Source organism: Papio anubis, chromosome 10, assembly GCF_008728515.1.
Source record: "Papio anubis isolate 15944 chromosome 10, Panubis1.0, whole genome shotgun sequence".
Lineage (NCBI taxonomy): Eukaryota > Metazoa > Chordata > Mammalia > Primates > Cercopithecidae > Papio > Papio anubis.
This window is the reverse complement of record NC_044985.1, coordinates 108,146,183-108,172,613: the sequence shown is the minus strand read 5'-3', so window position 1 is coordinate 108,172,613 and position 26,431 is coordinate 108,146,183. Positions and strand designations below refer to the sequence as shown.

The 26,431-nt window shown below is 43.5% G+C and overlaps 1 protein-coding gene across 1 annotated transcript; it reads left to right on the top strand.

The window, feature by feature from the left end:
* Positions 1 to 1,211: 1,211 nt before the first annotated feature.
* FAM124B (family with sequence similarity 124 member B) lies at positions 1,212 to 24,786 on the top strand. The gene is made up of 2 exons (XM_021924415.2): positions 1,212 to 2,885; positions 23,275 to 24,786. The coding sequence occupies exons 1-2, from the start codon at positions 2,154 to 2,156 to the stop codon at positions 23,908 to 23,910; spliced, it is 1,368 nt and encodes a 455-aa protein (XP_021780107.2). The 5' UTR covers positions 1,212 to 2,153; the 3' UTR covers positions 23,911 to 24,786.
* The last annotated feature ends 1,645 nt before the right edge of the window (positions 24,787 to 26,431 follow it).

Genomic DNA, 26,431 nt, shown 5'->3' with positions numbered 1-26,431 from the left:
TTTTAATTTTTTACAAGCCTTTTTAAAGCACATTTTTTTTTCTTTGAGACAGGATCTTGCTCTGTTGTCCAGGCTGGAGTGCAGTGGCACGAACTTAGGTCAGTGCAGCCTGGAACTCCTGGGCTCAAGCGATTGTCTTGCTTTGGCCTCCCAAAGTGTTGAAATTACAGTTGTGAGCCACTTCGCCTGGTCCAATTGCCTCTTTTAAGAAGAATTGTGTTCAGAAAAAGTGCTTGTTCATACCTGTTGAGGAGCACAGCTATCAGGAGAGCAAATGATTTTTAAAAAATTTATTTATTTATTTATTTTTATTATTTTTTATTTTCTGAGACAGAGTCTTGCCTGTCACCCAGGCTGGAGTGCAGTAGTGCCATCTGCAACCTCCACTTCCCGGATTCAAGTAATTCTTGTGCCTCAGCCTCCTGAGTAGCTGGGACTACAGGCACGCTCTGCTGTGCCTGGCTAATTTTTGTATTTTTAGTAGAGACGGAGTTTTGCCATTGCCCAGGCTGGTCTCAAACCCCTGATGTCAGGTGACCCACCCGCCTCGGCCTCCCAAAGTGCTGGGATTACAGGCATGAGCCACTATGCGTGGCCACAAATAATTTTTAAATCAATATTTAGAACACATTTAGGGTGAGTGTTGTTTAGAGCTTGACAACATTCTCATTGAAGATATTCCATTTAAGATTCAACAGCTCAAGAGTCTGCAAATCTAGATCCTTAACCAGAACTTGCTTTTGTATTTTCCTTACAAGAGGAAGAAAACCCAGGCTGGGACTTCAAGGCCCCAGAGAGGCAGTGCAGCAGGTTCCTGGGTTCAAATCTTCCCTCAGCTACTGCTTAGCTGTGTGACCTTGGGCAAGTTACTTAGCCTTTCTATGCCCCAGTTTCTTCATCAGTAATTTGGGGCTAGTAATCTCTTCTTCATAGGTTTGTTGCAAGATTAAATTAATTTACATTAAGGGCCAGGTGTGGTGACTCACACCTGTAATCTCAGCACTTTGGGAGGCCAACGTGGGCAGATCACCTGAGGTCAGGAGTTCGAGACCAGTCTGACCAACATAGCAAAACCCAGTCTCTACTAAAAATACAAAAAAAATCAGCTGGGAGTGATAGGGCATCTGCAGTCCCAGGTACTGGGGAGGCTGAGGCAGGAGGATCTCTTGAACCTGGGAGGTGGAGGTTGCAGTGAGCCTAGATCACACCACTGCACTCCAGCCTGGGCAACAGAGCAAGACTCCATCTACAAAAAAAAATTTACTTTAAGAATTAGAACAGTTTATGACTGGTACATAGTAGATCCTCAATAGACACTAAAAGTTAAAATTATAATTGTTAATTATAATTATTATTATAATTATATGAGCAATTATTGGAAAGCTCTCACTGTTTCTAAAGAATTTGCATGAATAAAGGAAGACTAATTTTCTCAATGTCTTTTTAGTACACTCAGAATTTTCAGTACAGCAAATAATTTTCAGTGAAGTCAAAATTATTTAGATAAAATCTTCTCTTCATGCCCTAGCAGAAAATGTTCAGAAACAAAACGAAATAAAGAGACAAAGGAAAAAAAAAAAACTGGCAAGGGGTCAAGTTTTGAGAATTGTTTTCAAGAAGTCATTGTGTTCAGATTGGTGGAGCAGGCTACTGTAAACCGTAAGTAGGAAATGAGAACCCGTTGTGGGTTGATAAAATGGATGTCTTTTCAACTAAACAGATTGCTATCAGCCCAACAGAGCCAACTCATGTTCCTTTTTGCCTGGTCACTTCCTTTACTAAGTGTCTGTAAGAGCCGCCCATTTGGGTGTTTCTCAGGATTATAGGTTTTTAGGTCATACAGAAACCCTGGGGAACGCCTGAAAAGGCTAAATACAAGCAGTTACATTATGCACAAGCTGGATGACGTGACTCCACTGCTGCTGTGTGGAGCAGAGGCTGATGAACCCGAGCTTGTGTGAGCTTCTCTTGCGGCAAGTCCAGGGGTGGCCAGGAGCACGTGTTAGTCTGGTTAAGAGCTCTGCTCAGAAGTAGCCGCTGCAGCTGAAGGTTTTCGGGTGGGCTGAAGGCTGGGCTGCTCCTTCGTTCATTTCAGAAGTTGAACAGTGGGCCTTCTACACACGCTGTCTTTGTCATCCTCAGGCAGTTCCTCCATGGATGAGACACAGGGGCCTCTGGCCATGACTGTCCATCTTCTTGCCAACTCTGGGCACGGTTCGCTTCTGCAGAGGACTCTGGACCAGCTCCTGGATTGCATTTGCCCAGAGGTCCGGCTCTTTCAGGTGTCTGAACGGGCTAGTCCTGTGAAATACTGTGAAAAGTCCCATTCCAAGCGGCACCGGTTTCCAGGGATGTCCGTGTTGCTTTTCCTGCACAAAAGCCTGGGAGAGGATCGGCTATTTCGCGTCCTGGACTCTCTCCAGCATTCGCCATGGCAGTGCTACCCCACCCAGGACACTTGGGGAAGGCTGTGTCCCTACCTTTTTGCCAACCAGGAGTTCTACAGCCTGGACAGCCAGATGCCCATCTGGGGGGTGAGGCAGGTGCACTGTGGCTCCGAGATCCTGAGGGTGACGCTCTACTGCAGTTTTGATAACTATGAAGACGCCATCAGACTCTATGAGATGATCCTGCAGAGAGAAGCCACCTTGCAAAAGAACAATTTTTGTTTCTTCGTGCTGTATGCCACCAAGAGCTTTGCTCTGCAGCTCTCCCTGAAGCAGCTGCCCCCGGGAATGTCAGTGGACCCTAAAGAGTCTTCGGTGCTGCAGTTTAAGGTTCGAGAGATCGGCCAGTTAGTGCCTCTGCTACCCAATCCATGCATTCCCATCAGCAGCACGAGGTGGCAGACTCAGGATTACGATGGCAACAAGATTCTGCTTCAGGTATTCCTGTTTCATCTTAGATCTTGTAGAGGCTCATGGAGCTGTGTAATTTTACATTGGAATGGGCCTAAGCTAGTGGTTCTCAGACTTGGTTGCACATTAGAGTCCCTTAGGGGCTTTTTAAAATTCCCACCCCAGGCCAGTTTGATCCAAATCTCTGGGAGCATCCAAGCCTGGGTAACTTTTTTTACAGCTTCTTGGATGACTCTAATCTGTAACAGGGTTGAGAATCACTAATCTCGTAAAATCTCATCCGACAGATAAGAAAGTTCAGATTCCATGAATTCGCAGCTGACACAGGTACTTTATAGTAGAATCAGACAGGATTCTACTATAAAGATCAGAATCTTTACAAAGAATCAGCCTCCTTTCTCAGGCTTGCTGTTTAAATGCCTGTTAACTATACCCATATCCTTTGCTTACTCTTTGGGCTCAAGAATGTCATAAGCTCTTCTCATCTGACCGAAGGAAGTTGAAGTCATACTTATGCTTACAGACTTTTTTTTAATTTTTAATTTTTTTATTTTTTAGAGATGGGAGTCTTCCTCTGTTGCCCAGACTGGAGTGCAGTGGTGCCGTCATAGCTCCCTGAGGTCTCCACCTTCTGGGTTCAAATGATCCTCCTGTCTTAGCCTCCTGATTAGCTGGGACTACAGGCACGTGCCGCCATATCTGGCTATTTTATTTTATTTCTAGAGACGAGATCTTACTATGTTGGCCGAGCTTGTTTAAGGATGTTAAGTTTGCAGTGCTATTGACTTAATTTTTATTTTTTATTATTATACTTGAAGTTCTGGGGTAAATGTGCGCAACGCAGGTTTGTTACATAGGTATACATGTGCCATGTTGGTTTGCTATACCCATCAACTCGTATTGACTTAATTTTTAAGCATCTTGCATCACTGTCAAATTTTACCACATACCAAGTTAGACAGAATGCTTTCTTTAAAAAATCTTGAAATTAAAGCCTTCCTTTGTAACCATCCTTGAAAACCTAACATAGCAAGTGTGTATTTAGTCACGATAGCTGCCATGCATTGCCTTTCATGGTATGTGAGCCTGGGCGCTTAGTAGCTGTATGACTGTGGGCCTCAGTTTCTTCATTAGCACAATAAAGGCACCAGATAATTAGCATCTTCCTCTCTCATTTACAGTAAATGACCTGACACTCATAAAGTACATAATTAAGATAGTGCCAATAACTCAATTTTAGCTACTATTGTTCCCATTATGCCCTATACTAAGGATTTTAAATTGATAATTTTATTTAAAGCTTATAACAACCTACAAAGTAACTATTTTTCCCATTTTGGAGATAAGAAAACTGAACTCTCCAGGGGGTCAGTTATTTGCCCAAGACAGGAAGTATCTATCCGCCCTGAAAGTTCATGTGGTCAGCTGCTGCAGTCCAGTGCATGTGTGTAAATGTGCATACAGGGGGATGAATGTGATGTTCACAGCAAAATATCCTGTGGCTTCTGTCCTTAAGAAATGGTCAGAAGCTCCTTAAGGCCTACTGGATAAAGTAATAAGAGACTACAAGATGAGATGTCTTTCCATTTGGTTAATTTTGTTGTCATCACTTTGACTTGTTAATAAAATATAAATCATACTGATTCTACATTAAATGATTTCTAAATTATTCACCTTCTTGTTCACATAAGGTAGATAGGCACTGTTTCTGTTAGTTGCCTATTATAAAACCCCGTAATTTCCAAGGCACCTAAAATTTCTTTCAGTTTTAGCGACTCTCTAGTACTTAAAATCAACCTCATTGTCAAACAAAAATTTAATGTTCGTGCGCAGCAAGGGACATGATTTTAATCATTCTTGTCTTTAAGGCTGACTGACATTTTTGCTTTGGAACCACAATTTAAACAACTTAGTTACTTTGGAAAGTTGAGTCATATTTGGGGAGGGTAGAAGAGTTTTTTGGATAAAGACAAACTCCATGAGTTGCATGAAGAGAGCCCTCTTGCTCTCTGGATTGTCCCAGGAGCCTGGCCACTTCTCAGGCATCAGCCCCTCACTCTTTTGTTTCTGAGACAGAGTCTCACTGTGTTGCTCAGGCTGGAGTGCAATGGCGTGATCTCAGCTCACTGCAACCTCTGCCTCCTGGATTCAAGCAATTCTTGTGCCTCAGCGTTCCCGAGTGCTTGGGACTACAGGTGCCTACCAACACACCCAGCTAATTTTTGTATTTTTAGTAGAGATGGGATTTGACTATGTTGCCCAGGCTGGTCTCAAACATCTGGCCTTGAGTGACCACCTGCCTCAGCCTCCCAAAGTGCTGGGATTATAGGCATGAGCTACCAAGCCCAGCTGCCTCTCACTCTTGATAGCCGCCTTATACATCACCTTTGTCCTGACCTCCAAACCTCAGGGACTTCTGCTGCCTCACTCCAAAACATGCTTTGATCTCCTCTTGTTAAGTCAATGAGTCTAAGCTTTTGCAAACAGAGTGGGAGATTGCCTTCTGGAAAATTCTGCTTCTGGTGTCATATAATAAAAGTGCCTGAGGAAAGTGTGCAGAGGCTCGGCCTTAATCCAAAGACAACACATTGTAGCTCCCAGGTAGCTTTTCACTCTTCGAATGGAGTGAATTTTTCAGGATAGTAAATTCCTGGGTGTGTTGGCTCGGGCCTGTAATCCCAGCACTTTGGGAGGCTGAGGTGTGTGGATCACTTGAGGCCAGGAGCTTGAGACCAGCCTGGCCAACATGGCAAATCCCCCTGTCTGCTGAAAATACAAAAACTAGCTGGGCATGATGGTGTGCACCTGTAGTCCCAGCTACTTGGGAGGCTGAGGCAGGAGAATTGCTTGAACCAGGGAGGCAGAGGTTGCAGTGAGCCGAGATTGTGCCAGTGGACTCCAGCCTAGATGACAGAGCAAGACTCTGTGTATTAGTTTGTTTCACAGTGCTGAGAAAGACATGCCTGAGACTGGGAAATTTACAAAAGAAAGAGGTTTAATTGGACTCTCAGTTCCACGTGGCTTGGGAAGCCTCATAATCATGTAGAAGGCAAGGAGGAACAGTCACATCTTACATGGATGGTGGCAGGCAAAGAGAGAGCTTGTGCAGAAAACTCCCATTTTTAAAACCATCAGATATTGGGAGACTCATTTACTATAAGTGAATTCATTTACTCATTCACTCATGCCTTAAATAGCACCCAAGTCACCTGTTGAATGCTTTGCTGCTTAGAAATTTCTTCTGCCAGATACCCTAAAATATTTCCCTCAAGTTCAAAGTTCCACAAATCTCCAGGGCAGGGGCAAAATGCTGCCAGTCTCTTTACTAAAACATAACAAGAGTCACCTTTATTCCAGTTCCCAATAAGCTCCTCATCTCCATCTAAGACCACCTCAGCCTGGACCTTATTGTTCGTATCACTATCAGCATTTTTGTCAAAGTCATTGAACAAATCTCTAGGAAGTTCCAAACTTTCCCACATTTTCCTGTCTTCTTCTGAGCCCTTCAAACTGTTCCAGCCTCTGCCTATTACCCAGTTTCAAAGTCGCTTCCACATTTTCAGGTATATGTTCAGCAATGCCTCACTCTACTGATACTAATTTACTGTATTAGTTTGTTTTCACGCTGCTGATAAAGACATACCTGTGATTGGGCAATTTACAAAAGAAAGAGGTTTAATGGACTCACAGTTCCACGTGGCTGGGGAGGCCTCAAAATCATGGTGGAAGGCAAGGAGGAGCAAGTCACATCTTACGTGGATAGTGGTAGGCAAAGAGAGGGCTTGGGCGGAGAACTCCCGTCTTTAAAACCAGCAGATCCCGTGAGACTCATTCACTATCATGAGAACAACATAGGAAAGACCTGCCCCCATAATTCAGTCACCTCCCACTGGGTTCCTCCCATGACACATGGGAATTGTGGCAGTTACAATTCAAGATGAAATTTGGGTGAGGACACAGCCAAACCATATCACTCTGTTTCAAAATGAAAAGAAAAGAAAAGAAAATCCAGCCTAAATTTCCTTGGGTCCTGGGGAGAGGGGCTGGGTAGCAAGTCTGACTTCTTTAAGTGAGTAGTCCAGGCCTTACACTGTGTGCTCAGGATCCAGATCCCAGCTCTGCTACCGCTGTCTTGGCCCTATCCTCAGACAGGCATCCCCCAGGGTTGCCAGTTGGCTGCCAGCAGCTCTGAGGGCTACATCCTCCATGTGGGCTCCCAATGCCTTGCCCCACCATGGCCCATCAAAATGTCTGGACTTCAGTTGGAGCAACTTGGATCAGATTCTCTTCTCTAAATCAATTATTACATGCAGGAAAGTGAGATTATATGGATCCGTTTAGCCCTGAGGCAAAGGCTCTGCCTTCTACCCCTAGATGCTGTGTGGTGTTCTGTGGGACTCTTAGGGAAGGTTGTGGGTCTCCAGAGATCAGGGCAGAGGAGACAAATATAGAGTGGCCCCAAATGGCTGATGTTCAGAAAAAGCAAGAAAATAATACCTACTAAAGGAAGAACCATAACCACAAACTAACCTCTCTGCAGACCATCCCTCCACATGGCCAGGATGGAGGCGTGTGAGCAGGAGGCCTGAGTGTGAGGGGAGCTAGGCCGAGGAGGGGGCGGTGAGAAAGCTTTCCTGAGGAGCGATGCCCAGATCTGCCTGAGCTGGATGGCCCAGGAGGAATTAGCCAGTTGGAGAAAGGAGCAAGGGTGTCCCAAACAGGTGACTGTGGGTGACGGTGTTGGTATGGTGCTGCTTAGCAGGCCATGCTCAGCAAACTTCCTGAGGTTTCATGTGGCTGGAGTGAAGGGAGGGGGAATCAGGGGAAGGGGATGGGCAGGTGGCCTGAGACTGGATCAGCGGGAACATGGTTAGCCACTGGAAAGTAAGCGCCGAGAGCGGGGGGACCTTTTGGGCTCGCTCCTGTGAACCCACAACCTAAGGTCAGTGTCTGACACATGGTAGGCAAAAACATCCTTCTATGAATGAACCCAGGCTAAGTAGCTTCTATTCCATCCTTGGTGTAATGAGCAGTCACTGATGGATCCTATGAATGGAACTGACATGGATTATTTGTGTTATGAGGGTCAAATGAGAGAATGTACATGGAGGTGCTTGGTGAAGTAGAAGCTCCTGGAGACCATGTAACTGTGGTGCAATTGTCATCTGTGCATATGAGAGGCTGTCGGCTGTCTCCGCCAGCACACCCATGAGCAATGCATTTTCCACGTGACCTCTTGCCATTGCAGACCGTCTGATGCCTCTTAGAGGCTAGAATGGATGGTTTTGATGAGAGTGATATGAGGGTATCAAATAGATGCTCAGTAAATGAATGTATGAATACATGAGAAGGCAAGTCCATGTTTATTCATTCCTCAGAACTTTGTTGAGTTCCTGCTCTGGGCCGGACACTGTTTTTCCTTTGGCAGTTTTAATTCTGCTATCTCAGTTCTTAGTGGGTGCAAAATGATAGTGGGTTCAACCTTCCCTTTATTCGTTCAAACAGTCCCTCTGCTTTTCTCCCTGTGCTTTTGCCTCTGGTGGTAGGGACAGTGTCAGCGTGTTCTGAGGGAAGGTAGCATGGGTGATGATGTCCCGCTCTTTTATAAAACCTCCTGCAACTTAAACTGTGCCCTCAGTCAAATAAGCTATTTTGTCAAATCAACCACATGCAGTATCTCTAGTCAGTTACTGCAGGCTTTCAGCTTTCCACAGCTGAGCCCCATGTCCAAAGTTGCGTTTTTTATACTTTTTATAGATTTTTTTTTTCAATTTTTCACATTATGGTTCCTCTTCCCTGATTCACCTGCTGAAGCATTCATCTCCTGGCCACCCCCTGGCATGGGCAATCCAAGGGGAGAGCCCATGACTTTGGTGTTGGGCTCTGGCAGACTCTGAATTCTAGGTCACTTGGTTAGCATTGATGACCTTCTCATTCTGTTTGATGTGCAGTAGGCAAACTTTATAAATGAAATGATAAACCTCCCTCAAAGCCCCTTGAAATGCTCCAGCAAGGTCTATATTTCATGGCCCCGTGGGAGATGTGAAAGCCATGCCCTTGTTAGCCTTTGGGTGGGTGCTCTGTGTGGGATCCCACTGCCCTGGTGGTCTAATGAGGAGCTGGACCCTCCTGCAAGCACCTGCAGTACCAGGCAGCCTGCAGGAAATGCAGTGTAGAGCTGCAGCCACCCACCTTGTGTGTAGGGAAGGAGAAGGTGAAATTGACCGAGGATGTCAAGTAACATGGAGGACGTGTGACTTGGGGGATGATCGAATGGGCTATAGCGAAGTGTAGGGCTGGAGAGTTCAAAGGAGTTTAGAAAATTTTTGGTCCACTGAAAATGGGTGCAGGAGGACACAAAATGGGATTTGAAGAAATCCATTTATTATGGTGTTTAGAGAAGGGGCAGACATACTCATACCTATAATACGTAATTTAGGACCATAATCCTGTTAGCATCAAATAGGACACGCTGGAAGGGGGCTTGGCTGACCTCTTCAGAGGGGACTTCCATTTTCCAGTCAAAGCAGGTGCAGTTTTGAAATAGGGAACTCATAATAGAAATAAGAGGTTAAATTTCATGGGTAGACTTGACTGAATTTGGCAGTAATTGGACACGGAGGGTGAAGAAGAGGAAGGTGATGATGAGTCTGGACGCATTGGGCTTGAAGTGCTTGCAGGTCTTTCAGATGAAAAGAATCCATGGTCAGGTGGTCTCTGAGGGCTGGAACTCAGGATGGGGCATGGGCTATGTGCACAGGTGGGGTTGGTGGCTGAAGCCCTGGGAAGGATCGACATTACCAAGGAAGAGAGTGTAGAGGGAGAAGAGGTAAAGACAGTGCCTGGAAAATGTGTGCACTTCCGGAGGAGAGGGAAGAAGAACCAGAGCGAGACGCTGAGAAGAAACCAGGAGGGTGAGGAGATCATGGTGTCATGGAAGTCAATGTCGCTTGGTGGCTTGCAGTCCCTAAGATGTGGCTTCTCAGGTGTGCTAGAGCAGAGCCTTCAGGTTCTGTCCTGGTCTCCTCACCGGGCCCCCAGTTGCTTGTGTGTTGCCATTGCGCCTTGAGATGTTGGCACCTGCTGCAGGCCCTGTGTCCTCCACCAGTAACTGCTACTGCCACCACTCTGGGCTTATGGAACCATCCCCAAACACTGCTAAGACCAAGCTGTCATTTCAACAAGATCTTGAGGTGGGGAAAAACCTCCCAAAGAATTCTAGTCCAGAAGAATAACTTATAAGCACCTCTAGATGTCGTTATTCTCAGAGCTCCCAGGCAAGGTATGGCCTTGAGGTCCCTTCCAGGTCTCCTCCAAGTCTTCTCTACTCCCTTCTCCTGGAGGTGCTCCAGACCAAACTCACACGGTGAAGGAGGATGGTTTTCTCTCTTCCTCTCTGAGGTCCTTTCCAGGTCTTCTTTCCTTGATAAGGGTGACTGCTTCCCAAGTTGACTAGATGGGAAAGGTCACACACATCTCGCCTCCCACCCCCATTGTTTGATGTTCAGTAGCAAAACTTTATAAATTAAAAGATAAAACCTTCCTGGAAGCTAGGGAGGTTTTAGAATAGGGTGGTGTCCTATTCTTGCGACCTGGGCAGGACAGATCAGTAATAGCACAAGAGTACAACATCAGTACAATCTGCGGTGTGCCATCTCGACAACACATGTTAGTTGCCGGCTATCCATTCTGGAAGCTTTTCCCGACTTAATCATATGGATGAGCTGAAACTCATACCTGTGTAGCCTTCTTGCAGTCCTGGGGCCTCACCTCTGGATCCCCTGCAATCAGCACCTGAGCTAGAATCCACGCAACTCTCCAAGACAGCCATGTGGGAGAAAATCATGTGATTTTGAAAGATTTGGTTTAATACATACGCTCTCAATGGAGACCCATTTCTCAACTGAGACCCATTTCTCTAGATGAATGTATTGTTCATCATAGGACTTTCTGTGATGATGAAAATATTCTATATCCGTGCTATTCAGTGTGGTGGCCATTCACCACATGTGGTTACTGAGCATTAGAAATATGGCTGGTGAGACTGATGAACAGAATTATTAATTTTATTATATTTTAACAATTTAAATGGCCTTATGTGGTTGGTGACTAGTTTATTGGACTGCCCTGGCCTAAGTCATTTCTAAGGTCTCCTGCATCTTGAAGCTTCTGTAACTATACTGTGTATAGCCTTACTGGTGACAAAACTTTATCTCTTATCTCATCTGTCTTTTTTTTTTTTTTTTGGAGACAGAGTCTTGGTCTGTTGCCCAGACTGAAGTGCAGTAGTGCAATCTCGGCTTATTGCAGTAGTGCAATCTCGGCTTATTGCAACCTCCCTCTCCTGGGCTCAAGCTATCCTCCTGCCTCAGTCTCCAGAGTAGCTGGGACTACAGATGTGCACCATCATGCCCAGCTAATTTTTGTATTTTTTATAGAGACTGGGTTTTGCCATGTTACCTAGGCTGGTCTCAAACTCCTGAGCTCAAGTGATCCACCAGCCTCAGCATCCTAAGTGCTGGGATTACAGGTGTGAGCCACCATGCCTGGCCTATCTCATCTTTTTTCTTTGCTTTTTTAGAGAGAGGGTCCGATCCTATCACCCACGTTGGAGAATTAGTGGCATGATCATAGCTCACTGCTTTAAACTCTTGGGTTCCAGTGATCTTCTCATTTCAGTCCCCAGATAATTTTTTAATGTTTTATAGAGATGGGAGTCTTGCTATGTTGCCCAGGCTGAACTTGAACTCCTGGCCTCAAGCAGCCTTCCTGCCTTGGCCTCAAAGTACTGTGATAACAGGCATGTGAGCCACCGTGCCAGGCCCAGATCCTCATCTCTTAAGGGTAGAATTCAGTTCAATTTTTGGAAACAGTCAAAAGATACTTAGCATTAATTGTATTGAATATGGTACATAGTTGAAGATATTTTAATATTATATTTTAAGAGTACAACATATGTTACCTCTCTATCCTGAGAATTGTCTCAGATTCTGAAACTCAGGTTGCTAAAAAAAGTTCCAAAAATATTTGACACAATTATCAATCTTTTAAGTGCTGTGTATAGCTTTTCATAATCTACCTAAGGACAACAGATAATCTAATATGATATTATATATAACAGTTAATGAACACTTATATACCAGCCACTGTGTTGTGTTGTTTCATTATAAATATCTCCACTTTAAAGATAGGAAATCGAGGTTTAGAAAGTTTAAACAACTTGCCTATAGTCAACCAGGAAGCAAGGATAAAGTCAGGTTTCAAACTCAGGTCTCTCTGTCTCCAAAGTTCAAGCTTTTAACGCTTACATAATTTTTGTTTTCTTTTAAAAAGAATAGTTGTTAATATATAGTGTTTTGATTTCCATTACAGTTTTAACGAATATAGCACCTAGAATTGATCTTTCAAAACAAGATAATTCAGCCTGTTTTAGATCATCAGCTTCTTTCATTTCTAACATTGTAGCGACACTTGATACTTTTTCCTCTTACCAAGTTTAATGACAGTTAGTTTCTCTGACGGCACTTTCCGTTTCATATCTTAGCAAGATTTTAATAAGAATAACCCACTGGATAAGGTTGCAAACAGCATTTTTTAAAATTGCAAGATTACCAACAAATGTACCTTCTTTCCTTTCCTCCCTCCCTCCCTCCCTTCCTCTCCCTCTCTCTCTCTCTCTGTCCTTGTTTCTTTTTTTTGAGACAGAGTCTTGCTCTTGTCACCTGGGCTGGAGTGTAGTGGCATAATCTCGGCTCCTTGCAACCTCTGCCTCCTGGGTTCAAGCTATCCTCCTGCCCCGACCTCCTCCCCAGTAGCTGGGACTACAGGTGTGTGGCACCATGCCCAGCTAATTTTTGTATTTTTAGTAGAGATGGAGTTTCACCATCTTGGCCAGGCTGGTCTCGAACTCCTGACCTCGTGATCCGCCCACTTCGGCCTCCCAAAGTGCTAGGGTTACAGGCATGAGCCACCGTACCCTGCCAAGTGTTTCCTTTTCATTAGAGGCTCTTTTCCAGCTTCCAATTAAAAATAAGTTTGTTGACAAGTATCGGGGGAATCTTTCCTCCAACTGATTTAATTGGTAAACGTCCGAGTGGTGTATGTTCACGCCCGCTGGTGGGATTCCTTCCTGTGTGGTTTCTCCTCTTTGTGGACCTTGCTCTCCCATTTGTTTGCTCACTCGATGAACTCAGGCATTTTCAGTCTCTCTTCTCTGTTACCAGAGGCCCTCGTCATCTCCTTCAAACTCAAACAAGCAGATTTTCCTTGGCTCGATGGCTCTGATATCTTGCCTTCTTTCTATGCCTGGCTTCTCAGTTGAGCTGTCTGTTTTTGCCCCCTTCTGCTGCAAACTGATGGTGCTTCTCCCTCTGCCATTCTGCACGCTGAGCCTTCCTCTAGCAGTTGATGAATCTGCTCTCTGGAGGGCCAGCAGTGCTTGAGGACAAGACATCAGTAGCACTGGTACATGTGGGCCACTCCTGCCGTCTTGAAATCTTCTCCTCTGTGGGCTGCCATAACCCAGTTCTTTTAATTAAGGGGTTTATTTTCTCTGACTATTCCTTTTCTCTCTCTCTCTCTCTCTCTCTCTGTGTGTGTGTGTGTGTGTGTGTGTGTGTGTGTGTTCAAAGACTCAATTGTTTCTTCCTCTCTCTGAATCATGTTTTCTCAACCTTGACACTGTTGACATATTTTGGATGAGATAATTCTTTGTTGTGTGGGGTGTCTGGTGCGTTGCAGAATGTTTAGTGGCAGCCCTGATCTCTATCAGTCGGATGTCAGTAACACTGGCCCACTCACCCCTGAGTTGTGACAACCAAAAATGTTTCTAGACTTTGCCAAATGTCCCTTGGGAGACAAAAATCACCCCAAATGAGGACCACTGCCCTGCACCAAAGATCTCCCCACTGAGGTTATGAAATAAGAATCACCCTGTGGATTTGGTTATCACTTTCGTTCAACTTAATCCTGTACTTGAATTTCCTCTGTCTCTTGAGGTTTTAGCCTCTTTCCTACTCCCTGTAAGACCATTTAAACATAATGTCTCATCCCCATCCCAAACTGAATCCAGGCAAAACCAAGTCATCATCTGCAGCCCTCCTCTCCCCACCCCCGACTTCTCCAGCTCCGTTCATTCTTCTCCCATTTGGCCAGATTTTGAAACACCAGTTGTTTTTAAAGCCTCGTTTTTTTCTCAGAACCCCCACATCCAATCAGTCCCCAGCTGTTCTAATTTTCCTTGGGAGTCATTTCTGCTTCCTGCCTTCCTGCTTTAAGCCCACGTTGCTTCAAACGCAAATTATTATGACAGCATTAGCTCTTCGCCTTGGCTGCAGGCATTCTGTTTCCTCCTGCACAGCGCTATCAAAATACATGTTGAAATGACTGCCAAATTTATGTTCCTTCTCAGTTCAATAACAAAAGGTGAGAAAATCAAATTAAAACGCCCCTGCCTGGCTTTAAAGACCTTCACATCAGACCTCTACTAGAATCTCCCTTTGCAGGCCAGTTGTGGTGGCTCACGCCTGTAATCCCAGCACTCTGGGAGGCCAAGGCAGGCAGATCACTTGATGCCAGCAGTCCAAGACCAGCCTGGCCAACATGGTGAAACCCCATCTCTACTAAAAAATATAAAAATTAGGCTGGGTGTGTTGGCGCCTGCCTGTAATCCCAGCTACACGGGAGGCTGAGGCAGATAATTCATTGAGCCTGGGAGGTGGAGGCTGCAGTAAGCCAAGATCGTGCCATGGCACTCCAACCTGGGCAACAGAGCGAGACTCCGTCTCAAAAAATAAAATAAAAAAAAAGGATCTCCCTTTGCCACCTCACTTCTTCACCATCCCAGCCTTCTTACCCTCCTCTTCCCTCCAGAGCTCTGGGCTCACTCCCACACCTTTGCTTTCTATATTTTATGTATTGTGGTAAAATATGTGAGACAAAAACTTACCATTTTCACCTTTTAAAAAAATTTAGGAAGCCTTCTTTCTTTTAAAAAATTGTGGTAAAATACACATAACAATACTTTTACCATCTTAACTGTTTTTCGAGGGTACAATTCAGTGGCATTAAGCACATTCACAGTGTTGTGTGACCATCACCACTATCCATTTCCAGAACTTTCTCGTCATCCCAAACAGAAATTCTGTACCCGTTAAATCAAACTCACCGTTCTCCCGCACCCTTGGTAACCTCGATTCTACTTTCTGTCTCTGAGTTTGCCTATTCTTGGTACCTCATATAAATGAAATCATACAATATTTGTCTCTTTGTGTTTGACTTCACTTACCACAATGTTTTTAAGGTTAATCAGTGCTGTAGCATTTATTACAATTTCATTTACTTTTATGGCTGAATACTATTCCCTGCTATGTATATCTGTATCCGTGCGTTACTTGAGCTACTCCTTAGCCAACGATGCCTTTCATTTAATCTTCAATTATCCAATTTCAAGGCTCTGATCAAACTCCACTTCCTCTTTGAAACCTCCCACGAAGCTCAAGGGCACATTAATTCCCATTCCTGAGTAGAACATTGCATACCTAAATATTTGCAACACATAACTGATTATATATTTTCCCTTTCTTGTATTTTATAATGTGGGACTTTATGACTCTCCTTCTCTTTTCAGTATTTTATTACGCATGTTTCTTTCCAGTAGAGTACTTGGCAGACAGCTGCTTCTGAAATACTTGTTGACTGACTGACTACTTGTTTTCAGAAATCAGTTTATCTCTTTAAAGAAGGTATATACAGAAACTGGTTTGGCATAAGCAAGTGTGTGTTTCATTTTGTTTTATCAACAGATATTTAGCTGTATTCGTTTCTATTTTCTTTATTAGCCATTTAGAATAAAAGAACATAGTGGCTCTGCAAGTAAGTAATTTATTTTCTTCTTCTCTAGCATTTCTTGAGGGCTCTGTGTTTTCATTTCTGAGTCTCTCAGCTGTACACTCTCAGGCTCTGTTAACTCCCTCTTAGTTTCTCTCATTCCCCTCCCATTCTCCAGCCCCACCCGCAGCATACCCCCACCCCAAACACACACACTCCCACTTCTACACCCTTGCTCAATACTTTATGTTGCTGTGAAAGAGGCATTGCTCAGGAGGGTCCTGCTATTACAGGAGAGCACGTTGCCATTGGTGGTTTTGGCCAATTGATGAAAATAAGTACCTTTCCAAGGATCAGTTAATTGCAAAAGTCTGGTTTCAACTCTAAAGTGAGCCTGACACTATTTAGAGGTTTCTTATTATCTACCTAAATTGTTTCCACGAAGTCATTTTTTTCCCCAGTGTTGAAGAAATCCTCTCTTGCTATATCTTCTTGGAATCACTTATAAAAGAAACATTGTTTTCCCTTCATGATAGGAGTCTGCCCCTTAACAGCTTAATCATTTTTCAATGATGTACTTTCTCTTGTTTTTCAAGAGTTTAGAATTATAAATGAGTGACAATCTTTCTGTTAATCACATAATGCTGATGTTCCTTGAACTTGAAGAACCTAGCTCTCAATCTGTAACATTTTACAAGTATTTCTTAGAAAGATGATCTCTAAATGATCAGAATTCCTACAAATGCATTTCAATTTGTTTTTTGGCAAGAGCTTAATTCTCCCTGAAGGGATTCATCTCATTCACTCAGCATGATGTTTCTCCTGGAAATTCTTCATTCCAATGCCAAACATCTGCATTTCTATGTTAATAATGTTACACTCACTTTTGCCCTATGCTTTAAGGATCTTAGACTTCTCTTTAAAAAAAGTGGACATTCTCCTCTCTTAAGAAGATTGTGCAATTGTCTAGCCATAGTAATAAAAATCATTATGAATTTTCTTAAGACTTTATGTCCACCTAATATAGAATAATTTGGGGCCTAGTTTATAGATGCTACATTCTCATTCGTTTCTATGTGCAAAAATTCATATTTTGTTAAGCATTAAGTTTGTTTATTTATATAACAGATATTTAGTGATTACTTATTGAATATTAGGCACTCAGGTAGGCACTGGACATGATAACAAAGAAGGTGTATACAACCCTGCTATTCCAGATTGCAAAGTCTATGGGAAGATACACAGGAGTAAATAGCCAAGTACAAAATGGTGTGGCTAGTACTCAAATACGAGAAGTTCAAACTGTGCTGTGAGAGCTAGTAATAATACTAATGATGATGATAATAACAAATGCACGCATGGCACGGCTATCATTTAATCTCCACAACTCTACGATGTTGGCACTTATTTATCTTCTTTTCCATATAAGGAAACTGAAGGACAGAAATATTAAGTAAGTGGTCTAAAATCCTACTGCTAATAAGTGGCAGAGTGGATATTTAGTGACACCTAAATCAGATTTAGTGATATTGAGAAGGCTTCCTTCTCAATGCTGTGCAAGCTTGGAGCTAACAATGAGAGGAAGTTTCAGGAAAAAGGGCTAGAGGAGGCACATCCCACATAGAAGGAATAATATATATAAACCCTGGCATAGGAAAGGGCAAATCATGTTCAATTTCAGCAGGTGGAGGCTGAAAGGGAGAAAGTGGTGAATTACCAGTGTGGTGTAAGAAGAGGCAGACAGTAAAGGGTGAGGCAGGCCACATCCAAGGGCTTAGATATTTATCTTCAGAAGAGTAGGGCGTCATTGAGGCAGGATGACGGTGTAATCCAATCCTCTGGTAGGGGAGCGGAGAATGGATTTGTGGGAGGTGACAGCATCTGTGGGGACTTCCACTGGATGGCCACTGCTGTAATTCAGACAAGAGTTGATGACGGCTTGCTCCAGGGTGAATGCCAGTGGGAGCAGAGTGAGTGAGTGGAATGTCAGCGATCTATAAGAGGAAGTGTCCATGGGGATGGGTGGCTGGTTGTACCTGGGGTATGGAGAAGGGTGACCGATGCTCTTGCTTGGGTCATGTGGGAGCTAATGGTGCCATCTTTTAAGATAGGAAAAAGAGAAAGCAGAACAGACTTGGTGTGAGAGGGAGATGAGTTCATGGTGCAGATGATTTGGGGCAGGTTTTGTTTGAGGGATTGGTGGCTGGAAGGCAGTTGGATAGATAGGTATGAAGCTTAAGAGACAGATGAAGCTTATGGGACAGATCTGAGGTGTAGTTACACTTTTGGGAGCCTTCATCATTTAGATGATAACTGAAGGCCTAGATGCCCATGAGATTGCCCTGGGGCAGGTAAAGTGAGAAGAAAAGAGGAACCAGGCCAGTTCTGAAGAACGAAAACATTAAATGAACCAACAAGGGAAGAGGCTCCCTTAATGGAAATGGAGAAGGGACGGAGGGAAAGGCAGGAGAAAATCCAGTGGAATTTGTTGGCAAAGAAGCTGAAGAAAAAGACTTTAGGACGAAGAGTACAGACTTCAATGTCAAGTTCTACCAAGAACTCAAGAAAAATGAAGGACAAGTGGGCTGATTGTAGATGATCTTGGCAAGAGCAATTTCAGTGGAGTGGTAGGAGAAAATTACCAGCGTGGTGTAAGAAGAGTCAGACAGTAAAGGGTGAGGCAGGCCACATCCAAGAGCTTAGATTTTATCTTGTCAGTGGCATGAGTAGAGAAAATAAGGGGAGGTTTGTAGAAAAACATGACTGTACACAAATTTCCTATAGAGGTTTGACAGTGAAGGGGAGGAGAGAGAAACCTGGAGGGAAAGAGAGGGTGGAAAGAATGTGTTTTTCAAGACAGGAGACTTGAGCAAGTTTAATTGCTGTTGGAAAGGAATAGGCAGAGAAAGAGAAAGAGGAGAGGGAGAGAGATTAAACATCCAAGATAAGAAAGTGGGAAAAATGAATAATTGATAAGTCGGGGTCACCAAGAAGGTGGGAGGTGATGGGAATCTTGGCCCAGGGACCGGTCACTTTCACCTAGAGAGAATGGTGAAGCTGCAGGTAAGTTTCGCGATAGCAACGAGAGTGTTGCTAACTGGTGACAGCATCTGCTTTCTTGGTAATCTAGATGGTGAGACCACCTGATGAGACAGAGCGGGGGCGATGGTGCCGCTGAAGGTTTCAGGACAGTTCTGAAGGTTTTAACAGCTGCTGGTTAAATGGAGAGAAGTGACGAAAGAAGCAGGCAGACTGGCAGATAGCCTGGGAGAGGCTGGAAACCACACCATCATGGGGCAACCATTTCACAGACACATGCGTTTCTGTGGCATCCTGAGCACATGTTCAGAAAATGTGGGCAGGTAGATGGATGAAAGGTGGGGAGATTTTGTGGGAGTCTGTGACAGAATGGGAATAGCGAGGGGAATTGGAGGTATTGGCGAAGAAATGGTTGAAGTGATAGTCTTTGGACTCAGATTGGCTCTGAAAGGCAGTGCGGATGGGTGGGGTTGACAGGGAGAAGCTGGGGATTGGGAATGTTGATGTTGAAGAGTGGATGTGATGGGGAATTGAGTGCTGGAGCTTGTGGCCTCAGAATGCCCGGCTTAAATAGAATCTTTCAAAGATGGGACATTTGCAGGTGGAGAAGGCCCAGTGGAGGGGCTGTGGGACTGAGTGACAGAGGTGAGTGGAGGGGTGAGCTGGGCTGGCCCAGGAGGGCGCTTCCTGGCTGCCCTGAGATGTCTCAGCACTGGTTGGGGCTTCAGGACCAATTTCATTGTGATCTGACATTGATTTAGGTGGCAAGAGGGAGATTACTTAGGCTTCTCTCCCTGTTCACAGTTGCTAGAGAATGAAATACAAGCCCCAGAGTCAAAGTTATTGATTTCTTTCTCCAGATTGGATAATCTAATATCAACCCTGAACCATTTCTGAGTATGGAAATATCCATGCCAGTTTCCATTTCTAGAAGAAAAAGATGTCATTGGGTCAAATAAAAAGGTACATTATGATACAAGGACAGTGTCAAATGATTCTCCAAGAGGCAATGATGGTAGTTGGCCCTTTGAATGACTGAGGGAGTTTGTTCTCCAGGGGAAGGGAAACCCCAGCTGACATTTCGGAGATAGAATTTTTTCCTCCTGATTTTGAAAGGATAAGCAAATAGTTTTCATTGGACAGTGAGAATTTGGGGGTGATTTGAGGTTGGGGTGGGGAGAAGGCTTTACTTTTTATTTTACTCATTGGTACAATGAAATTATTTTTATGGTGATAAATTACTACTTTTATAATAAAACTTTTTTAAAAAAAACACAAACAGTTGAAAAGAAAAGAAAGGAAAGGAAGGGAAGGAGGAAGGAAGGAGAGAAGGAAGAAAGGAAGGGAGGGAGGGCGGGGGTGTGGAATTAGAGCAAAGGGAAATATAGAGAGAGATAGCTAAATGAAATTAGGCAAAGAGTTTTTCAGAAATGTGGAGGAGAAGTTCGGCTGTATGTGATAAGAAACAGACTCACAGCAACTGCAAGGTAACTGACTACTCGAAGCCTAGCTTTTCTGGCTCCATAGCAGTAGTTTCCAAACTTTGTTGCACATTAGAATTACCTGGGAAGATTTATCAACTGTGATAGCCAGGCGTACTCTGAACTGATGAAATCAGGAGGTCGTGGGCTGGGAGCAGGTTTCATTGTTTTTTAATGATTCCAGGACGTTCCCTTGTGCAGCAAAGTTTGGGAACAGAAATTTCTCCTATGGGTTTGCATAAGGTCACGTGCCGCAGTGCAGTGGGCATCCCTTCAACAGTATCGCCCCCTAGAGAGAGTTTCTGATGCTGGCGGAAGCTCTCTTCAACACACTCTGGGGCACCACACTCAGCTGTGGTTCAGTACAAACACATCTGGGATGGGGGTTTCAGGTGTGTGTGGCTCTCTAATGAACTGGCTTGGCCCAGGGGTTGAATTTAGATATTCTAGAATAGTAGTGTTCAAGCTGGTTCTGGGAAGCCCTAGGAAACTAGAGAGGGGGTCCAGTAGGCAGAGGCTACCCTCTGCACTTCAACCAGGGCTGCTCTAATTAGATTGTTTCATTTTTTGGACTACCAGTTAATCCCAGCCAAGGCAGGTGGATCACTTGAGGTTGGGAGTTTGAGACCAGCCTGACCAACATGGAGAAACCTCATCTCTATTAAAAATACAAAATGTAGCTGGGCGTGGTGGAGCATGCCTGTAATCCTGGCTACTCGGGAGGCTGAGGCAGGAAAATCACTTGAACCTGGGAGGTGGAGGTTTCAGCGAGCTGAGATTGCGCCATTGCACTCCAGTGAAACTCTCTCTCTCTCTCTCTCTCTCTCTATATATATATATATATACACACACATATAAAAAGAGAGAGAGAGAGAGAATCATTGATCTAGAATAGGGCTTGGTCAACTGTGGCCCGGGAACTAAAAATAGTTTTCTATTTTTACATGATTGGAAAAAAAATTCATGACACATAAAAAGATATGAGATTCAAATTTCAGGGTTCATACATAGAGTTTTACTGAACACAGCCATTCATTTATATATTGTCTATGGCTGCTCTGCGGCAGAGTTGGGTAGTTGGGATAAAGACCATATGGCCGGCAAACCCTCAGATATTTACTGTCTGGCTCCCTGCCGAAAATATTTGCCAACTTCTATTCTAAAAGAATCAATGGAAGCCCTTGTTTTTTTGTGTTTGTTTTTGCAGTTTGGTAATAGGCATCTCATCATTTCTATCAGAAAATTGAGAGAATGTACATGTGCGTCATCTGTACAACGAATACGTTCTGTGTGTGTGTGTGTGTGTGTGTGTGTATGAGAGAGAGAGAGGGAGAAAGAGAGAATTTACTAATTTCTAGACCTGTTTTCTCACTGCCCTGATTTCTGCCTTCTTGCCTCGTAAGATAAATATGTATCATTTTTTTTTCTCCCTTGAAATAGACTTCATTTTTTTTTACAGCAGTGGTAGGTTCACAGCAGAATTAAGCAGAAAGAACAGAGAGTTCCCATATACCACCTTCCCTCCCAAAAGAGCATCCTTTCCTGTCAACATCCCTTATCAGAGTGGTACACGTGTTACAACTGGGGAACCTACAATGACACATCACCATCACCCAAAGCCCATAGGGTACATTAGGGTTCATTCTCGGTGTCATACATTCTGTGGGTTTGGACAAATGTATAAGGATGTGCATCCACCATTACAGTATCATGCAGAGTAGTTTCACTGCCCTAAAGTCCTCCATGCCCCACCTATTCAACCCTCCCTCTCCCCACCCCTGGTTGATCTTTTTACTTTCTTCATAGTTTTGCCTTTTCCAGAGTGTCGTATAGTTGGCATCATATGGTCTCTCTCTGTCACCCAGGCTGGAGTGCAGTGGTACAGTCATAACTCAATTTAACCTTGAACTCCTGGGCTCAAGGGATCCTCCTTGTTCTGCCTTCTGAATAGCTTCTGCCTTCTGAATAGACTATAAGTGTGCACCACACATCTGGCTAATGTTTTTATTTTTTGCTAGTTGTCCAAGCTGGTCTTGATTTCCTGGCCTCAAGTAATCCTCCCACCTCAGCTTCCCAAAGGGCTAGGATTCCAGGCATGAGCCCAGATGGGCGTCTTTCAGTTAGTAGTATTTATTTCAAGTTCTTCCGTATCATTCTTCTTGATATCTGATTAAGGGCTGGGCCAGGTAGGGATGGATCCTGGATACCAATTTCCAAGGGCTGTTATTAAAATGGAAAAAATGGACTTTTTCCAGAAATCTTCTTGGGAAGAGTGTTGTGCATGGACTAGGATGCAAGGCTCCCAAGGGTCAAAGTCTTAAAGGGGAGGTCAGTGAACTCCATTCTGTGGAGGGAGAATGCAGTCAACTGTGGGGTGAGGGTTTTGCTGAGTGGGGTCTGTAAGTTTGTAACCAGAGTGGAATTGCTAAGAATTAAAAACACCTGAAGTTCCATATAAGATGTGCCCCCTTTTTGTTTTCTCCCACAATACCAGTCCTCTAATCTAAATAAATGGTGCCCCAAGAATTTAAAGGACATTGCTGCCAAATTTTTAGCCTGCCTGGAGTGGTCCCATGTCTTAGAATGGCCCAAGATACATATTTTTATTAGAAGGATCACCAGCTTTGGAAGATTGAATTCTTACTTCAATCCTTAACTTTAACCACATGTTTTGGTGGCGTTTTAAATTTCTTTTTTTGCATGGTTGCTAATAAATACATCATTAACAACATCCAGTGAGGTCACTAAATGACATGTGTGAATGTCTGCATTGTTTGAACAACTTGCTGTACCAGAAATGTGGTGTTGTCAATTGACCATTTGATTCCCAAAGTCTTAACCTTATCAAAAACTTAATTTAGGGAGTCTCAGAGAGAGGTATTTGGAACTGGGGCTGATTAGATACCTCATAATTATATTGTACTTATCACTTCTGTTCAATTCAACCAAATTTACTGAAAGTCTGCTATGGACATGGCATGGCAGAGGGTGAATGAGGCATAGTCAGCTCTTGGCACTTAGTTAATGGAAATTGTGTTTTGTATGTTCCTCCTTTTCTTTTTCTGTAGGTCCAGCTGAATCCAGAACTTGGTGTTAAGAATGGCACCTTGGGAGCTGGCATGCTTCCCCTGGGCTCCGGGCTGACTTCTATCTCTGCAAAGAGGACCTTAGAACCCAGGATCCAGAGGAACCAGGGCAAGAGGTCCCAGGGGCGTTCTCTGGAGCTTCCTGAACCCACTGGGAGCCCCACATCAGAGAGCTGTGGTGGCACTTTGTGGAAAAGCCCTGGCCGGTCATTCCAGACCAGCAACCCAGCTATGGGTTCCCACCTACACCTGTCTTCTCATCACCTTGAATCCGGGGCCAGAATGAAGGTCCTCAACCGGGAAAACAACTTTCAGAAGCTTGAGGCCGAGACGAATGTTGACACTGGGTTCACCATCATAAATTCTGAACCCACGCAGATTTATTTTGGTGGATTTCCAAGGGATTTGCAGACCAGCCAGCCACCATTCTGCTTGCCAGCCTCTTCCTTGGGGGTGGCTACCTCCAAAAACAACAGTGTCCTTAAGGAAAGAGTCTCTCCTTTGCCACTTGCTGGCCAAAGGGACCTTGGTACCAGGAAGACAATTTCAAAATGTCTCTTTCATCTGCAAGTTCAGGGTGAAGAAAAAGAAGAAGACGAAGAAGAATTCTTTATATAGCATAAAATAAATGTGGTTTTCTAAAACACAAGATCAGATAGAATGTTCTAGAAATGGAGTACGGACCCAGAATCAACCTGTTAGTTGTTCATCTGAGAGGGTCTGAATGCTCCCCATGCACAATCTGTATTGATTGTGTTTCAAATGTTCAAAGTCTAAAGGTGCTGGGAATGATTGTTTATTTGCAATCACAGTCATAAGAGAACACAGCCAACACACAGGGAAAAAACCGAATGCCTTTGTTCCCTGGAGATGCACTAACCCAGCTGGATGTGTTGAATCCAGCACCTATCAGGATAATTGCATTGTATGCAAATGAATCGGTATGTTATACAACACTAATTAGTGTCTGTAATTTGGTTTTAATTTTTACTTAGGTTGCATAGCTCATCCCCCTGGACAATATGGACTGCTATTTATCCTTCAATGCTTTTTAATTTTCATGTGACCTCTTTTGGTAACTAGGCCTTGTTCACCACATACCCTCTTGTGATTTTGCCTTTGAAGTTGTTTGTATCTGGAAAGAGTGAAAATGCAAAGAGTTTTGAAAATTATAAACAGTTAATTTTGTTTTCCTGTTTAATGAGCCAAAATACTGGAAGCCAGAAAATCAGGTTAAAAATGAACGCTAGGCTCTAGGGTTTTCCTGCTCATCTGCTTCTCATTTGTTTCTGCACTATGTCAAAGAGGACAGTGGTTCTTGCTACAAACCAAAGAGGAACGTTGAGCACAGTGGGAAAATTGGACTGGTTAATCTGGTCACTGGAGCAGGACTTGGGTTCTTCTGGCCACATTTTGACTCCCAGATTCCTTTACAAAACACACTCATTCATTCATTTATATATGTTCATCCAATAAACATTTTTTGAATGCCTATATTTGAATAAGACATGGTGTATATGGTACATATACATTCAGGGGCCATGAAACCCAAAAAAGTATTTATGGTTTCACCACTATAATAAATTCATTCTACCAACTCTTAAAAAGATATTGAATTCCAAATACCTTCCTCCAAAAACTTTTTCCACAGTTGAGGCCCACACTTGCCACATAATGGTGTAATAAGCATTTGCAACCTGCAGATGGAGACTGGGCATATTGTGAATTGCAATTATAATTGCAATGGACAAATTCTCAGTTGCCCATATGCAGAATTTTTTGGTTATGTCTGTACACACAGTTTTTAAAAAACCTGAGTCCTGTGTTTCAGTTCATTTATAAGGTTATTCAGTTGCATGAACTTCACTCTCAGAACAGATGTTACATAAGAGTATAAATGTTGATTTAGCTGGATCTTTTGGAGACTTGGATACTTACTACACCTAACTGGAGACAGAGATGAGTTCAGCCCTAAAGTCAAATCTTGCAAAAGTGAGTCTAGGCTGATTTTGGGTGCTCTTCTCGGCAAAAGGGATAGAAATGGAGGAGAGTTGTAAATGGACAAAGACAAGACTCCTCAGTTGATATTTTTTGTCCTTAAAACATCAACATATTCTCATTCCCATTTTCTCTCTCTCTCTCCTAGACTACAATTTGATTTTAGAAAATGGGATGAAGAGTTTAACTTTGGTATAGCTTTCTATAATAAGAGTTTAAAAAAAAAAAAGAAAAGGAAGTTGCACTACTCAACTTTGAATAAGCACAGCAGGAAGAAGTTTTGAAATTTACTTCCCACTTTTTTTGATGTTATCTAAATTTTCTTAATATAATACCTGAAAATTATAAAGAATATTGAGAAATGTGAATCAGGCACTTTACAAAATTGACTTGTAAAATAATATACCCTTAAAATGTCATCTATTCTATCCTACTTGTATTATTCAGGCTTCCCTAGAGGAACACAACTAATAGGATAGATGTATATATGAAAGGGAGTTTATTAAGGAGAATTGACTCACAATCACAAGGTGAAGTCCCACAATAGGCTATCTGCAAGCTTAGGAGCAAGGAAGCCAGTCCAAGTCCCAAAACCTCAAAAGTAAGGAAGCCGACAGAGCAGCCTTCGGTCTGTGGCCGAAGGCCCTAGAACCCCTGGCAAATCACTGGTGTAAGTCCAAGACCCCAAAGCTGAAGAACTTGGAGTCTGATGTTCAAGGGCAGGAGGCATCCAGCACGGGAGGATGATGAAGACCGGAAGACTCAGCCAGTCTAGTCCTTCCACGTTCTTCTGCCTGCTCTATTTTAGCCACACTGGCAGCTGATTAGATGGTGCCCACCAGACTCAGGGTGGGTCAGCGTCTCCCAGTCCACTCAGTCCACTGACTCAAATGTTAATTTCCCTTGGTAACACCTTCACAGACACACCCAGGAACAATACTTTGCAACCTTCAATCCAATCAAGTTGATCCTCAATATTAACCATCACACTACTCAATATAGGAATTCAATTTACAACATGATGGGATGGAAATACTAGTGGACTAGGCGGGGGAGGCCCAGATTTTGGTTTCACTTTTTAAATTTACTATTGATGTGACCTTGAGCATGTCAGGCTCCTTGGTCCTCTGTTGCTTTATCA